Source organism: Charadrius vociferus, unplaced genomic scaffold, assembly GCF_000708025.1.
Source record: "Charadrius vociferus isolate BGI_N301 unplaced genomic scaffold, ASM70802v2 scaffold323, whole genome shotgun sequence".
NCBI lineage: Eukaryota > Metazoa > Chordata > Aves > Charadriiformes > Charadriidae > Charadrius > Charadrius vociferus.
Window position 1 is genome coordinate 2,171,939 of NW_009647692.1, and position 16,016 is coordinate 2,187,954.

General features: G+C 45.3%; 1 protein-coding gene across 3 annotated transcripts in view; it reads left to right on the forward strand.

The window, feature by feature from the left end:
• The window catches only part of ACACA (acetyl-CoA carboxylase alpha), a 134,288-nt gene that overhangs the window by 32,224 nt on the left and 86,048 nt on the right, over positions 1–16,016 (forward strand). For all 3 annotated transcript variants that reach the window (XM_009881464.1, XM_009881462.1, XM_009881463.1), the window contains 9 exons: positions 407–588; positions 1,111–1,299; positions 1,898–1,998; positions 2,516–2,604; positions 3,986–4,110; positions 9,069–9,182; positions 10,737–10,850; positions 11,466–11,555; positions 12,040–12,158. In XM_009881464.1, the coding sequence (XP_009879766.1) occupies positions 407–588; positions 1,111–1,299; positions 1,898–1,998; positions 2,516–2,604; positions 3,986–4,110; positions 9,069–9,182; positions 10,737–10,850; positions 11,466–11,555; positions 12,040–12,158 (1,123 nt within the window). The remainder of the gene's footprint in view (positions 1–406; positions 589–1,110; positions 1,300–1,897; positions 1,999–2,515; positions 2,605–3,985; positions 4,111–9,068; positions 9,183–10,736; positions 10,851–11,465; positions 11,556–12,039; positions 12,159–16,016) is intronic.

Consider the following 16,016-nt stretch of genomic DNA (forward strand, 5'->3'; position numbering starts at 1 on the left):
GAAAGAGATATATTCATTTAGGGATGGTAGCCTGGGATGTAACCGGTGGCAGTAGAAGAGAATCTGTTGTTCCTTTAGCAATAGCTAGTTGAAAATTGTGGGAGGTTGTCGTGCAGGGGGTGGAAAGTGATTGTCAGCCCCCAACTGTTGGCTTTTCCTGTGCTTTTCTTTGAGATTTTTGGTCATCCTGGATCTAAATAAGGAGATCAACTGTAACGTGTTTGGGAGAGAGGTTGGAAGCTTTTTTTGTGGGTGTACACAGCACAGAACTGTTGGAGATCGAGCTCATAACTTTCCTGTTACTCAACCAAGTGTATTTTTCACTCTGGGAATTCTTCCAAGTTAAATCTGAGACTCCATTTGAGGGTAACTGGATGTTACCACCACGGCTGATGCCATACAGGAGGGTTAGTGACACTGTGCTGTTCACTGTGTTTCCAGGCTGAACTGCACACAGGTACCTTGCCGCAGATCCAGAGCACAGCACTTCGAGGCGAGAAGCTCCATCGCATCTTCCATTATGTCCTAGATAACCTGGTCAATGTGATGAATGGATACTGCCTGCCAGAGCCCTACTTCAGCAGCAAGGTACTGGGTACTTCTTGTTTCAGAGCGAGAGCACAAATATTCTTTCAGTTCAAGGTAAGGCTGGCCAATTTGCATGGCACAGCCAGAGGACCAAGAGTCAGGGCAGTACTACCCAGCTCGATTTGGTTGTCTTTCTTAGACTTCCTTATAGTCAGACTCACCAGAGAGTAAGATGGGAGCGTCTCCCCTGTGGCAGCCAAAACAAAGTCAAAGACAAGGAGTTGAGCTTGATTTTTACTGCCTGTGCCTGCAGCCTCATATATGGGAGCCACGTGCATAGCCAGCTGTGGTAGAAGTCCTAGAGGGAGGAGGAAAGAAAGTGGATGAATCTAAAAGTCAGCTGTTGATGTAAGGTAGCACAGCAGCTTTGTCATTTACTCCACTTCTCTCTTTTAGTCCCTGGACTAGCTGTGTGATAAAAAACAGTGAAGACAACCTCAATGAAAAGGCTTTCCTCTTCTCCCTTCTTGCTGCTTATTCTTTTCTTCATGCTTGTCTCTACACTGACTGGTCTTTCTCTAGGTGAAAGGCTGGGTTGAGCGACTAATGAAGACACTGAGAGATCCATCTCTGCCTCTGCTGGAACTTCAGGACATCATGACCAGTGTTTCTGGACGGATCCCACCCAATGTAGAGAAGTCCATCAAGAAGGAGATGGCCCAATATGCCAGCAACATCACATCAGTCCTTTGCCAGTTTCCCAGCCAACAGGTGATCAACCACGCTTACATAGAGGAATAAAAACTGGTTTGCATTGGGGCAGAGAGAGAGACAAAGTTCCTTTAAATTACCTGGAGGTTAGTTGGACCCGAAAGGTGCGTTTGAGTATGGGATCTTCATGATGAAAGATGCTTACCTGTATCACTCAAGCTTAAAGGCTTGCCTGCTTTGCCTGTGCTGAAGGGTTTGTATTCCCTGCTCAGTATAGCTTTAAACAGGCAGTTTGGAAGCAGTTTAATCATATCAGTGGCCTTGTGGGCATTTATTTGTTTGCTTTTTTGCCTGGTACATATGCTGCAGTGCAATTTGTAGTGTTGACGTAACCTTAAAGAAGAGTGATTGCAACTAAGGGAGGCCTGATCAGGTAATCAGATGTTGGAAGGTGATTTCTCCATTATACGATATTGTGCATTGATTTTTGTATCATTGGCAGGTCATTAACTTCCTTAGCAGTTTAAGCCTTTGGCCTTTGTTGGAGTCTGCTGGAGCTCTGGTCTGGTCTGTCTGGAAGTTCTCAGCTTCTCTGCTGGTTGTTCAGCCAGATTGTCCCATCCAGGGCTGGGACTGTCATGTGTTTGCTCTCTTTCAGATCGCCAATATCTTGGATAGCCACGCAGCCACCTTGAACCGCAAATCAGAGCGCGAGGTCTTCTTCATGAACACCCAGAGCATTGTGCAGCTTGTACAGAGGTGAGCCCTCTTTTTTTTTCCTACCGCTTGAAAGACCGGAGCCTGCTTCTCTTTATTCAAACACTTTTATTACACTCTGAGTCTAAATCACTAGGAATGCACCTGCATACTTCCTTCAGAGAGGTCAACAGTGAGAGGGCCGCACACGTGTGGCTCCTGGCTGCCTGTGTGAAGCACACATAGATTCTTCCTCTTTTTCCTTTTGCCATGTGAAAGAAAGATTTAACTTCTGTCCTCACATTGTGGCCATTTCATCATGGTGTGTGTTACGCCTTTCAACGTCCAGGGTTTTGAGTATTTTTAGAAGGAAAAGGACATTTTGATGCAAAACATGAGCCATGCTACCCCACAACAGTAATGGCAGGGGTTATGTATTCACATAGCAACGGGTTTTCAGAACCATAAGCAAGCAGGCTTATTCTGCCACTCGTGTTGAGTGTTACTCACTTGCAGATCTTCAGAAGCAGGACCGTGCCTGTCTCACTCAGTGCTAGCTTTGACTGACTTACTTCTGCAGGTACCGGAGTGGTATTCGGGGTCACATGAAAGCAGTGGTGATGGATCTGCTCCGTCAGTATCTGAAGGTGGAGACTCAGTTTCAGCATGGTGAGTCGCAAAGGGTTTGATTGCTGAAAGAACCCCATTTGGTCCCAGAAGGTCCGTGTGGACCCCCTTCAAGAAAGATTACTCTAACTTTATGGTGAGGCTAAGCTACACAGGTTTTCTTTTAAAGGTCTGCCAGTCAGATGCTGGTTTTTGTAGCAGAGCTTAAGTCCAGTTTGAGTTTTTGTGGTAAGAGTGCTCATAATACTTATGACAAGCAAATGACAAACTCCACCCCAAAGCTGTCTGATCTGCTGGTTTGCCACTGTTGGTATATCCATCATCTTTTAGATCCTGTGTCATCTTACCCACAGTTTACATGTCATAGTATGACTCTGGTCTCTTTGCAGTGTAGGAATGCTCCTTTTCCCTGTAAATCTTCAAAAGAATAGCTCCTATATGAGTTCATGATCCTCTAAGTGAGGATGTTTGTACGACGTGGAGTGAAAAGAGAGACTCACTAAATTATGAGTTTCTTTGTATTCATTTCTAGTCTGTTATTGAGCTCACTGAGGCTCAGCCAGTCTGTGTGGTCTCTGCTTGTTCTAGACCAGAGATGAACCAGTTCTCCTTCACGTTCCCTCACTGACTCTGTCAGCAGTGGCCCACCACTGGAGAGTTCCTCCGGTCGGGTATTCCGCATGTAGAAGCTTCATATTAGAAGCTTGATTTTTATTTCCTGATTTCTGAGCGTCTGCAGAAAAATTAGAATCAGAAAAACTGTTTGAATTCACCATGCTCTTTGGTTCTATCTTGCCTGTTTACTAAATTCTATAGTAAGGAAATCGAGTGCAGTAAAAAAAAAAAGTCACTGAGTTATTTGCACCTGCTGTAAAATATGAGGAAGCTGTTTGCGGTTCATAAGAACAAATCTGAGAACTGAAATAAATGCATTGCACTGCTGTATCCAGGCACAAGATGGCAATGAAGCACTGGCTAATGAGACTCTAGCTCTTACAGGTACTTCAGATTCTGCTCTACTTTTCTTTTGTCCTGGTCCAATACCTGCACCAGCCTAATGGTACTGCAGATTCATTTCCACTTCAGTTTGCTGGTAGTAGAGGATGGTGCAAGTCTTTTTGCTGTTATTTTATTTTGGTTGTCATTTGAATGAAAGACTGAGCTCACCATTCCTCTCTTCGTATTGCTCGCAAAGAAGGTATTTGGCATTGGAACCGTTTTAATAAGAGTAGGATGTTTAAATTAAAGTTTGCAGTTGAGGGGGTGGTGGAGGGAGGAATGCTTCCTTCCCAGAATTGATTGTGTGGACCATGCAAAGTAGATTCTCAAAACATGCATATAGAAAAGTAAAGATAAATCTAGTAACTTGTATTCCTTGACACAGAGGTGTAGACTGGAAAAAAATGTGCATTTCTGATTCCAGGTCACTATGACAAGTGTGTCTTTACCCTTCGGGAAGAGAATAAAAGCGATATGAATGCTGTATTGAACTACATCTTCTCGCATGCTCAGGTCACCAAGAAGAACCTGCTCGTTACGATGCTCATTGTAAGTTGTCTGTTGGTGCTCTAGAAATCTGCTGCTTCTTGTAGTTGGACGTTTGATGCTCTGAAAGGTACTGAGTTGACAGCTCTCACCCATAAAGATGCAAGTCTTGTAGCTACAGAAGCAGTGGCAGCAGTGTGGAGTTTCTTCATGTGTTCTTAGGGCGTGTAAGCCGTGCATTAGAGGAGACCCAGAGCATACTGTTCAGCTCAGTGTCTGTGCACCTTCTGGTTCATGACTGTCCTGCATTGATTGCCTATCAGAGTGCAATGAAGGCTAATTATGCAAGTGATTTGTGAGCATCTGTGGGGAGATAAGAGTGCAGACTTAACTCTTACATTGGGAGGATGCTGGAGGCTAACTTTCAGACACTGGGCTGAGACTTTATACTTGGTTTAGTTTGCTTCTTCATCTTCAGGGGTCTCAGAGAGGTCTTTATATAGCTCATGGTACTCAAACTGGAGTTGCTTGAAAAGCAAAGCAATATGCTACCAGCACAAAAAGCAGATTTTTTTTTTTTTTGTGGTAATAATTCTGTAATAACACCATTTTAATGGTCCTTCATTACTAATGGGGGTGACTTCCTGGTCGTGAATGGCATCAGCCAGCCCATGTGGAGGCCCTTGGGGGGTTTCATGTGCTCTCCCTTGATGAGCCATAGTTTGGTCTTACAGGTTTGGCAGCAGCTCTCTTAGCGTCTTCCTGGTTATACTCTCAGGAAATCTTGTCTCGTGTCTGCAGTGGTGCTTTCGGACCGGCTGGACTTTGGGCTGCGTGGTGGAATCTGAATTGGACTCAGTGTCTCAGCACAGAGCTGGTCACTCCAGATCAGGCCTCTCACCCTTGGGACGGTGTGCGGCTGTCCAGGGCGCTTGCAAAGGGACAGGGAGTCTCCTGGGCTTGGATTTCCTCAGGGACAGATGTAGATTCCACGCTAGAAACACAAATGAATCCTCATGCCAGGACCTGCCATCACCTTCTCATGTTCTTCTGGCTTGTTACTCATGAAAAATCTCAGCTCTCATTAACTTCAGTCCCACTCTAACGGGTAAAACTCCCAGTAAATTACATTCCCAGGAAAAATAATTAAAAAACAATCGAGTCCTGTCTCTTTTTTCCTGTTTCCTAAAAAGCCTCAAGAAATCCTTGTCCCACATAATAATGCTTTGAAGCAGAATGAATGCCTACGTTCCTCAAGGCGGGATGAATTTAGCTATGACATGATTTTTTTGACAGACTAGAGTTAGTTATCCTGCTTTTTAAGAGGCTAATTACAATACTATATTTCTCTCTCTCGCCCTCACCTTTTCTTTTTTTTTTTTCCCCCTACAAACATAATGTGGTCTCTTACTGCCAAAAATATGTCCAAAGTAGCCATCCACAAAATAACTCTCAAAAGCAGAAAAAGAGTCATAATTGTCCTAGGCTGAGGCTGGGTTTCTTGAATTCTAATTTATAAGATATAAGGACCCTGGCATTCTTTCTTTCTGGCTCTCCTTTTTTCCCTTTTTTTTTCCCCTTTCCCTTTTTGGTGTGTGGTGTGATTGTAAGTAACGCTTGCCTTAAGAATCTCATTATTTGAACACGGAGCCATATTTCCTCTGAGAATTCTGGAGTAGCTTTGAGCCGGGCCTGTTCATTTCTCAAGTAATCATGCTGGCGTGATGGAGAGAGAAAATGGCAGCTGTTCGCAGCTCAGGCCTTCAATTTTCTTCAGAGTCCAGTCACTCAAGTGTGTAATTACACGGGGGTGCCGGGGAGGCGTTAGGCCTTGTCAGAGAGCTGGTTTGAGGCTTTGCTGGCCGCCTTTGCCAATCAGTGCAGGCAAAAGCCAGTGCAGCGCCAGCTACCTGCTTTATTTTGTTGTTGTCATCCTGATTATTTCTTGCTAAAATGGCACTGAAACTTTTTTGCCTGGTTTTTCACCTCCGCGCCAGCCGTGTCTTGGAGGCCGAGCCTTGCTGCCTCTTCACGTCGGCCGGCACCATGTCGGTCTGAGGGAGCGAGGGGCGTGCGGGGAGATGGGCAACGCAGAGAAACGTTGAAGAGTTTTCCCTTTTCCTTCCTGGGTCGTCATTCTTCCCACCACTGTCAGTTATTTCACCTCAAGTACAGGCTGACATCCCTGTTCGCTGGAGCACCTTTCCTATGAGTAGAGGCTGAAAGAGTTGGGAGGATTCAGCCTGGAGAAGAGGAGGCTCCAGGGAGACCTTATTGCAGCCTTCCAGTGCCTAAAGGGGCTCCAGGAGAGCTGGGGAGGGACTTTTTACAAGGGCATGGAGTGATAGGATGGGGGGGACTGGCTTCAAACTGGAAGAGGGGAGATTTATATGAGATGTTAGGAAGAACTGTTTCCCTGTGCGGGTGGTGAGCCCCTGGGGCAGGTTGCCCCGAGAAGCTGTGGCTGCCCCATCCCTGGAGGTGTTCAAGGCCAGGTTGGACGGGGCTTGGAGCAACCTGGGCTGGGGGGAGGTGGCCCTGCCCAGGGCAGGGGGGTGGGAACAAGATGATCTTCAAGGTCCCTTCCAACCTAAACCATTCTATGATTCTATGAACTTAAAATATCCTGGAGAGACCACAGTACAGGTGGTGGAAGAGCAGCCAAGTAGCTAGCCGGTCACCGTAGTACCATTTTCATGGCCTCTGCCGGCACGGTGCCTGAGGTCTTGTAAGCTGTGTCACACCAACATGGTGTCGCAGGGACCTCTCGGATGGAGTGGGTAACAGGGACTCAGGACGTGTGACATGCCCTTGGTCGCAGTGTCCTCTCTGGCCGAGCTGGGGATTACCGTCTACTGAGGTACAGGTCTCGCCATTAACCAAGAGACCGTCATTCCTCCTTCTTCTGACTCACGTTGCTCTTCATGTCTGAGGGACCCCGTGGCACATTTGGTGTAATCATGGTGAAGGGGGTGGCATTTTATGGGTTGCCGAGCTATTTGTGTGGGATGGTTTAAGTTTGTCCTCCAAGGGCAAACGTCATGTCAAAACACCTTGATGCTTATGTCGCTGTTATTGATGTATCCCTAGGAATCCGTTATTAACAAGGGGCTCCGAGGATGGCTTTAGTAATAGCGTTATGCTGCCATCATTCACCTTTTCTAGCTAGCAGGCGTTTAAGGCAGGATGGGAACTACTTCATCCTTCATATATTTGTTGAAATATAGCGTGATTTGAAGTTGTATGTTCATTTTATGTACTTAACTGACTGTTGTATGCACATCCTAGTCTTAACTGGGCAGAATCGCTTGTGGCATGGCAGATGTCCTGTGTCCTGGCGGATTTTTGTTACCGTAAGCAGTAACATTACAACACCCAGGAATTTGTATTTCAAATACGACGAAGGCAGTTCTTGAATTACTCACTGTGAATTCACACAGTGACCTGGAGTGGATAAATTTACAGAACTCTCCTTGGGAACAGTCATTGTAATGTTTGCTGGCCCATGACTGGTTAGTCAGGGGCAACAATCTAATAAGAGTTAGTAGCTTAGATTTTTTTAATACGAGTGATTTGGCTGTGGTCCCTCTCCCCAAGAGATGTACACCATCATTCCTAGAGATGGCATCATGCTTGAGTGGGGTCGGGGAGAAAGGGGTCAAGAGCAATGTGGGGGAAAAGCTATTTAGCTTTGGAATCGCATGTAGTATGAGCTGTTAGTTGTTAGTCAGTCTATGGGACTTGTATTATTTGGTTTTTGTTTTTCACTTTGTTTTCCCTGGCAGGCTTAACAGTCTAACCTGCTGCGCAGAGGTTTCCCTTTTCCCCTTTCTCTTTCTTGGATCTTCAAAGGGCCTTTTCTGGACTGGGTGTGTTTAAAATCTCTTAAAACTTTAAGGCACCAGCTCTCTTTCCTGTGGCAAATCCCTGTTTCATCTCACATTTTCCTCTTATGATTCATTTACCAAGAGAAAAGCTGTTAAGTGCTGAATAGAAGAAACACATTAGAGGCTCCTAGAGGGTTTCCAGCTTTGGGAGTGGGAGGGAAGAGGCTCACAAGCCGCTGTGAGTACTTGAAGACGGTGGGATTATTCATGGGAATTGAAATTATTTTTGGAAGAAAGTGCACGAGAGTGCCTCTGTTCAGAAAACAAAACAGATGAAAGTCTTTACTGTTTTCATTTTTTCGAATGGCTGAACCCAAAAGAGTTTTGAAACAGCATTAACACTGAAAATTATGCTGTTCAGTTTTATTGTTTTGTCCAGCCAATTTAGACAGGAAAGTAAGGTAGGGAACTTCCGCAGAAGCAGGATTCCATTATTAGAAGAAATATTATGGAGTCAGTCCTGTACTGTGGCGGGAAAAACACGATATCATTTATGGTTTTAGTTAGCTTTGCTTAGCCTTGTTAGAGGAATGGCAGGAGCTTTTTCTTGTTGCTGAAGCTGTACAAAGCACGTGCTTGGTTTGTGGTTGGAGACTTGTGGGGTTTTTGGTTTTGGGGTGGTTTTTTAAGTGGACTTCAGGAGGTTCTCATGCCAGTTAAACTCTTCCTGTTTGTTCGCCTTTCACGGTGAAAGTTTGCTAATCTTTGCATGCTACACAAGGCATTTCGCTACAATTAAATGGTCTTTGAATTTTGCCCTGCTGCTAGGGGAGACTTCTGGTACAAAGCTGAATTGGGTAATAGGAAAATGTTTTACTTGAGTCTCTTTGACAAGTCAGTATTTCTCATGTTTTTGGATGCCAAAACACATGCTAGAAATAAGAAAATGGGTGATGGTGCCAGTCCCTTCTTTCCTCTGTAGCTTTATTTATATGCGTAAAATTATTGAAAGCCTAATACTTGTACCCTTGTCAGCACAGAATTACAGAATAATTTAGACAGGGCCCTCTAGAGGTGATGTGGTCCAGCACCTGAGTGCACGTGTGGATCTATTTCAGGTTTAAACTCCTTTGTTAGGAGGACAGAAGATGGTTTTCCTCTGCTCTAAACATTTTCAGTTCTCTTTATTTTTAGGACCAGCTATGTGGCCGTGACCCCACCTTGACAGATGAGCTGATTAATATTCTGACAGAGCTGACCCAGCTCAGCAAGACAACCAACGCCAAGGTGGCCCTGCGAGCACGGCAGGTAAGGGCGCGTGTTTTGCAATCCAAGCTGATCGCTGCTGGAGACAGACTGTGCCGTTGCGGATCAGATCAATACCGACTGCTCCCGCTTGGAGCTCGCTCTTTTGGAAAGTCTGTATCTCTAGATGTTTTTTTTGATTACTATGCAAATGTGAAGAGTAGATTACCGTGAGCAACGCTTTAACAATGAAGCTAATTAACCAATGATTAACCATTGTGACAGGCTAACAGATTGCTGTGGGTTCCCAATCACTGTAAAATTTGAAGTTAAGGTTACATTCCTTTGTCCCTGCTCCCCAAAAAGTTTTGTCTGGCGCAAATAGGAGCTAATTCAGAGTGGCCTATGCTTTGTGCGGTAGAGGAAGTTGAAATACACGGTGACTGTGGTTCCTTCTGGCTTTAGAGTCTGCACAGGCTGCCTGGAGCATGCAGGCAGCCGTACAGTAAGCAGCCAGGACATGCTATCCGGGTGCATCAGCAGCCATACAACTGCGAATCAGTGTGTGCAGAGAACAGGGAGAGAAGTTTACACGAGAACCAAATGTTCTTTGCAACTGCTAAGGAAATATTGCAAAGAATTATGTTGGTCTTTTGCAGGGTTTCTTCTAGCTTTTGAGTTGTGTTTTGTCCATTTCTTTTTAGCCTGAAAATAATTGGGAAAACTCTTGATGCTGTCAGTTCCAAGAGTCTAGTACAGATAATAATTTGAATGCCAGATCTCCACCTGGATATTATTGTGAGCTTCCTCTAGCAGTTAGTCTGTAGCCAGAAAGGAGTGAGAGGGCATTACGGTTTCACGGTAATGCTAACCCTGTAGTCTCGTCACTCCTCTCACTCCACAGTCCCTATCTCCAGTCTAAAAGTCTTCAGCCGGAAGGCTGACGCTTTGGGGTTCTCCCCTTTTATTTCAGAGCTTGACTGTTGAAAATGAATGGGGCGTTTGAAGCTGCTCAGTGACCTTATGTTTCCTTCAGGATTGTATTTGTGTCCTTGAACCATTCGGTTATTGAACCTCTCAGCAGCATGCTGGGGATGGTGCTGCAGTCCTTGTGGATGTCTTTATGTTGCTCTTTCACTTCATTTTCCCCTGCAAGCTGCTTCCCCTTCCTATCTCCATACCCTTCATGTTGGGCATTTAATACCTGGCACCGGCGCCTCTTGCTTCCTCTGCTCGGAAGCTGTGAAAGGCGGTCTCTGTTGCTGGCCTCCCCGCAGCTGCTGCCTGCCAGATCTGCTTTCCAATTAACAGCCGGTCAGGCAATCCCCAGGACTAGCAGCTCTGCAGTGCTAAATCACATGCACTGATGGAACTTGATTGAAGCTGTTCCTTTTCTCCATGGGGAATTGCCAATAATACAAACCAAGCAGATACACAAATGAGGCTGGGGAGGGGAGAGAGTTTGCAGCATCACCCAGGTGCCACAGAATTCACAGGAGAAACCAGTCGCCTCTTCTGGGATGGAGCAGACTGTTGCTGCCTTGGAGGCAACAGCCTCCTGCCGATGGCCCAGCATAGCTCCTTTCACTCACGCTCCTTGTGTTTGCTGTTTACCAGGTTCTCATTGCTTCCCATTTGCCATCCTACGAGCTGCGTCACAACCAGGTGGAGTCCATCTTCCTGTCCGCTATCGACATGTACGGACACCAGTTCTGCATTGAGAACCTGCAGGTATATCTACGAAGCTTCTCTCCTTGTTTCCCTGCTTTATTCTCACTGATCTTAATGTTTCTGTATTAAATCTCACCTGTGGTCCCAAAGTCCCACACTGATATCAGAACGACCTTATCGCAGTCTACAGCTTCCTCAAAGGGGGCAGCAGAGGGGGAGGTGCCGATCTCCTCTCTCTGGTGACCACTGATAGGACACAAGGAAATGGGATGAAGTTGCATCAGGGGAAGTTCAAATTGGACATTAGGAAAAGGTTCTTCACTGAGAGGGTCACTGAGGTCGGTCACTGAAACAGGCTCCCCGGGGAAGTGGTCGTGCCACCAAACTTGGGAGAGTTAAAGCAGCATCTGGATGACGCTCCAGGTCATATGGTTTAGTTTTAGGTAGTCGTGCGAGGAGCAGGGAGTTGGACTTTATCCTTGAGTCCCTTCCAACTTGAGATATTCTGTGACTGTATGATTTAATATAAAAAGGTCATAATCCTTGATAAACAACAGCAAAAGCGTGGAAATCGGAACTAGTCAGGCTTGATTTGGGGTTTTTGCATTTTTTGCCTGACCCTGTTTGCAAGGCAGGCAGTTCTCTCCTAAAACTGCTTAATGTGATCTCTTCTAGAAACTCATTTTGTCTGAGACATCCATCTTTGATGTGCTCCCCAACTTTTTCTACCACAGTAACCAGGTGGTAAGAATGGCAGCTTTGGAGGTAAGTTTATTCCCATTGAAAAAAAATAAATTCTGTGTTTCTTGTTATGGGTTTTTATTTCGTTTTGTTTTGAGCACTGTTACCCTGCAAGATGAAGAGAGCTATAGATTGTGTGGAATCTGGCATACTTGGACTATGGCATTTAACAGCATTAATATTCATAATTGACTGAATTTTCAGATTCAAGTTAACTTCTTTCCTTGAAGAAGACTTAGGTGATTGAAAGGATTGAAAGTGAAGCTGGTGTCAGGGAATGTGGGCAGCGTACCCTGTGTGCCTTGTGCTGATGGTTGTATCCTGCCAGACTGCCCTTCCTCAAAGAATAACTTTAAATTCTGGTTGAGTTAGAGTTCTATCTAGATATTCATTTGGAGGTACCTGTTTGGTTTTTAATATTTTTGAAGTCACTGGTATATTACTTGCTTTCTTTCTCTCTTTTTGCTTGCTTAGCACAATTAAGCTGATTGAGTTTCTCTCTCACCAGGTGTATGTTCGGAGGGCATACATTGCCTATGAGTTAAACAGTGTCCAGCATCGCCAGCTGAAGGATAACACCTGTGTGGTGGAGTTCCAGTTCATGCTACCCACCTCCCATCCGAACAGGTCAGATCACGTGTTCAGGTGCCTTTGGAATCGGAGGTTTATGAGGGGCCACATCCTATCTTGGCAAAGAAAACTTGCAGCAGAATTGGTGGAGAAAGGGAGAGTCCCAGTGCCTCAAATAAGCACAAATTATTTAAGATAAAACCCTGCATTGCCCAATTACTTCTCCTAAGTTATTTAAACCCTTGGGAGCTGTGGGTAATTGTTTCTGCAGTTTGAATTCATTTAAATATGATACCTTTTTCATGTATTTTCTGATTTTTAAGTTCAGCTTGTCTAGTAACTTTCTTCTAGAACTGCAGTTCTGGCTGAACCCCGAGCCTTCCAAAAGATACAATTCCAGATAGAATAATCAATTACTCAGAATTCTAATAAAGAACAGTCAAACAGTCTCTGTCCCCTTCCTGCAGCGCTCCCCTGCCAGCCCTTTGTAACTGGTTCTGACTGGCTCTACATTCAAACCTGGCTTTACTGCATAAGGTGACATCTTTTCTGGCATGTGTTTTTTTCGACTGAGGAGACCAAGATGCATGTATGAGTGTATTTGATATAGCAATGCTAGACTTGACATACTTTGCTTTTCAGTCAGTAGTTTTCAAAATTTATTTCTCGTGACAGCAACCAAAAGCATCAGCTATCCGCTGCCCTGTCTTGCAGAAGGGTTGCATCTCCCAGTGTCTGCCAAGATCTCTTTTTTTTTTTAAAAAAAAAAAAAAAAATTGATTATCAGAATTTCTTCAGCATCTGTCAGGTTATTCAATTCCTGTGTTTTTTTCATTTGCAAGAGGGACTCAGGAGGGATTTTAGACGATCTTGTATTTATGTCCCAGGCAGCGGGGAGCGTGCTGGAGCCAAGAGGCGCAGTGAGGCGCCGTGGCCGCCGGGTGCCACTGTTGCTCTGTGCTGGTTTGGCAGTATGGTACCGGTGCTATTTTTCTCCTTTGTTTCCAAACATCTTTTTTCTTTATTTTATTTTTGGTGGGGCTGGGCGACGGGGTCCAGTCTCGCTTCATTGAGAATCCATCAGTACATTTTATGAAATGGTTTTCAGAATCTGGTTTGCTGGAAATGAATGACTGTCCTCAACAAGCAGCACAAAACACTCATGATACAAATGGGACATGCATTTGGTCTCATCTGTTTCCTACATTTCTAGAATATTTGTAAATAATTGCATACTATTTTTAGTACCCCTTTATAATTCTCTCTCCTCCCCCCCATCCCCCGATTCTTTCTCTGTTTCTTCTCTTTGCCGATCTCAGTTACCTCTGTTGCTTGGGGGTTGTTTGGCCTGTCCATGCTGACCACCGCTCTATTACTGTGCGCAAGCTTAATTGGACAAGGTCAGCTGGAAGAGGAGAACTGTTGCCTGCTCGGGGAACAGCTTCTTTGTCCTGAAATCTCCTCTCCTCTGCGCTGAATTCACTGGGGCAATGCTCTGAAGCTCAGTTCTGCTCCTCAACCATCGGCACCGCTGATGGTTGACTGAAAACGCATCGCAGTCCTTGTGCTGAGGCAGGCAGGCGTGGGGACAAATTCACTGCTTGTATAAGCAGGTTCAGTTCCTTTGAGTTGCACCTCCATCTGTTAGCGATGAATTTGGCTCCTGTTGCTTGATGCAGCTTCTTGCGGTGTGTACCTGCTTGTGTGCGGTTATTGTGTGGCTGGGTGCTGAAGCACAGCCGCTAGCAGGATACCGAAGGTCTTAAATTAGCACAGAGTGTGTAGATTTAAGCTAGCTGTAAGGGCAGACCTTATGTTAAGCCCAAGACGCAGAAGTCTCAAAAGTCTGACATTGTCTTGCTTAAGTCTTCTTTGTTGTTTTTGACTATGTTCTACGTCCATCGTATGTTTTTCTGTATCTTCTGTAGCATGAACTTTTAGACTGAAAAGATAAAAATGCATTCCAAGGACAAACCCCAAGTCAAATCATCCCAGCTGACCAGGCAAAATGTCCCTTGAGGCGCTGTGGGGCTGCATCCTGGTGAACCGGGAGTAGGTACCAGAGAGCCCTTCAGAGAGAGCGTTCTCTTTTGGAGCTGGTGTTAGCTGCATGATGCCACACGTTTTTCAGCACTTTATCAGATATTTTTAAGCCCTCATCCCTTTTGTGTTTGATTTCTGTGAACATCGAAGGGTCTGAATGTTACTAGAGCAAATATTCATGGGGAGAAAATTGCAAACTGATAATGGTTGCCATATTTAAATTCTTTGTTATTGGTGTTTAACCCCGCTAGGCCTTTACTTAATTGTAACGGAAACAACCACAGTCACTACTTCTCATCCGACTAATCACAGCTAGGCATTCGCACTTTGTATTTTTGGCCACTGAATGATTGCCATCAACTACCCACAGGAAAGCTTTACATGAAAGCAGAGAGGAAAGAAAAACTGTTAAATCTGCTAACAAAGTCATGGAAATGCAACCTGCTCCTGGTGGGTTTTGTGGGCAGACACTGTTTTGGGAATGATTTGTTTAAATTAATAGAAAACATCCTGTTGTAAGAATCCCCGCTGATGCCGATTGCAAGGGTAAGACATAGGGAGAAAAACTGCTTATAATTGAAACCATAGAGGGCTTTATAGATGAAGCCCAGCGTTCCGTATTGCCCGGTGCAAGGCAGATGAGGAGTACAGTGGAACCATCTGGTGCCTTTCGCAGTAAATGGCGTTGGCGAACCCTCTCCGAGTAGAGGGCGTTGCAGTCATCCAGTCTGGAGGAAGCGGTACAAGGGTATCTCCGGGATGCTGATGGCCCCGTGCTGCAGCAGGGCACTGCGAACAGACGCTGATGCGCAGAGCCCCTCGCGTTTGGATAACCTGCCTCTCTCAGTCATCCCGAGTCCTGGTGAGAAAAGATGTGAGAAAGAAATGAGCCCTGTTCTGAGCTGTTCTTTGCTTCCCTCTTGTTCAGACTGCCCTGCTGAGATGGGAAGCTGGTGGAATATTGACTGGTGTTTAGAGAGTTCAGCTTCCTTTGTGAGAATGGCAAGCCAGGTGACAGACACTGAAAGGCCTTTCTTAGGTGTTCAGCACATGAAACAGTGCTTGCCTAATCTTAGTTTAAAATCTTCTGTTCAAAGAAACATTGTGTGTCTAGTAGAGAGAGGGAATTATAGTGCTTTTTCAACAGAAGGGCTTTTTTTTCTAATAATCCCCCTCTCCTCTCCCGCTTTCGAACAGCCTTTCTTATGTCTGAAGCTGTAAGGTTTAAATTAAACTGGGACATTGTCTGCTGCAGGCAGCTTGAGGAGCCCGCTGCAGAATCGTGCTGCTGCACTGCTCCTCCTAAAGCGTCCCCTTTCCTCCGGCTCACTGCGTTCCCCCAGCCGGGCTGTTCAGCTGCTCTCTTGATCTTTCCTTCCCCAGTAGCAGATGTGCTGGAGGATCAGAAGGGAAGAACTCAGAGGTAAATGTGTTCCCACAAAACAGATCCCTCTGTTTTACTCGGCGGTAAATGTGTTCCCTCTGTCAGATGCTAAGACAATTGCTGACAAGGGTGACTTAGAGATGCTGGATATATCTTTATTTTGGGGTATGGCAATGATACCACAGGCCTTCTGAATATGTAGAGCCCCAAAGAAAATAGAAGTAGCCTGCGTTGCTCACTCGGATGCGTTAGCCGTGCCTTCCCAATCCCCCACCTTCCTTCTGCCACCCCTAACTGCCACACTTGGCCTTGGGGCGCGCTGGGGAGTCCTGGGTCAGGGTGTACCTTTGGGAAGTGGAAATGAAGGAAGGCTTTAGCGCTGCAGATTAAGGCTTTAAGTTTTGATAATTGGCTTAGATAGCTTTAAAGCAAGTTTAAGTTTTGAAACTTGATAAACAAGGTGTCTGATACCAGCTAACCCTAGCTGC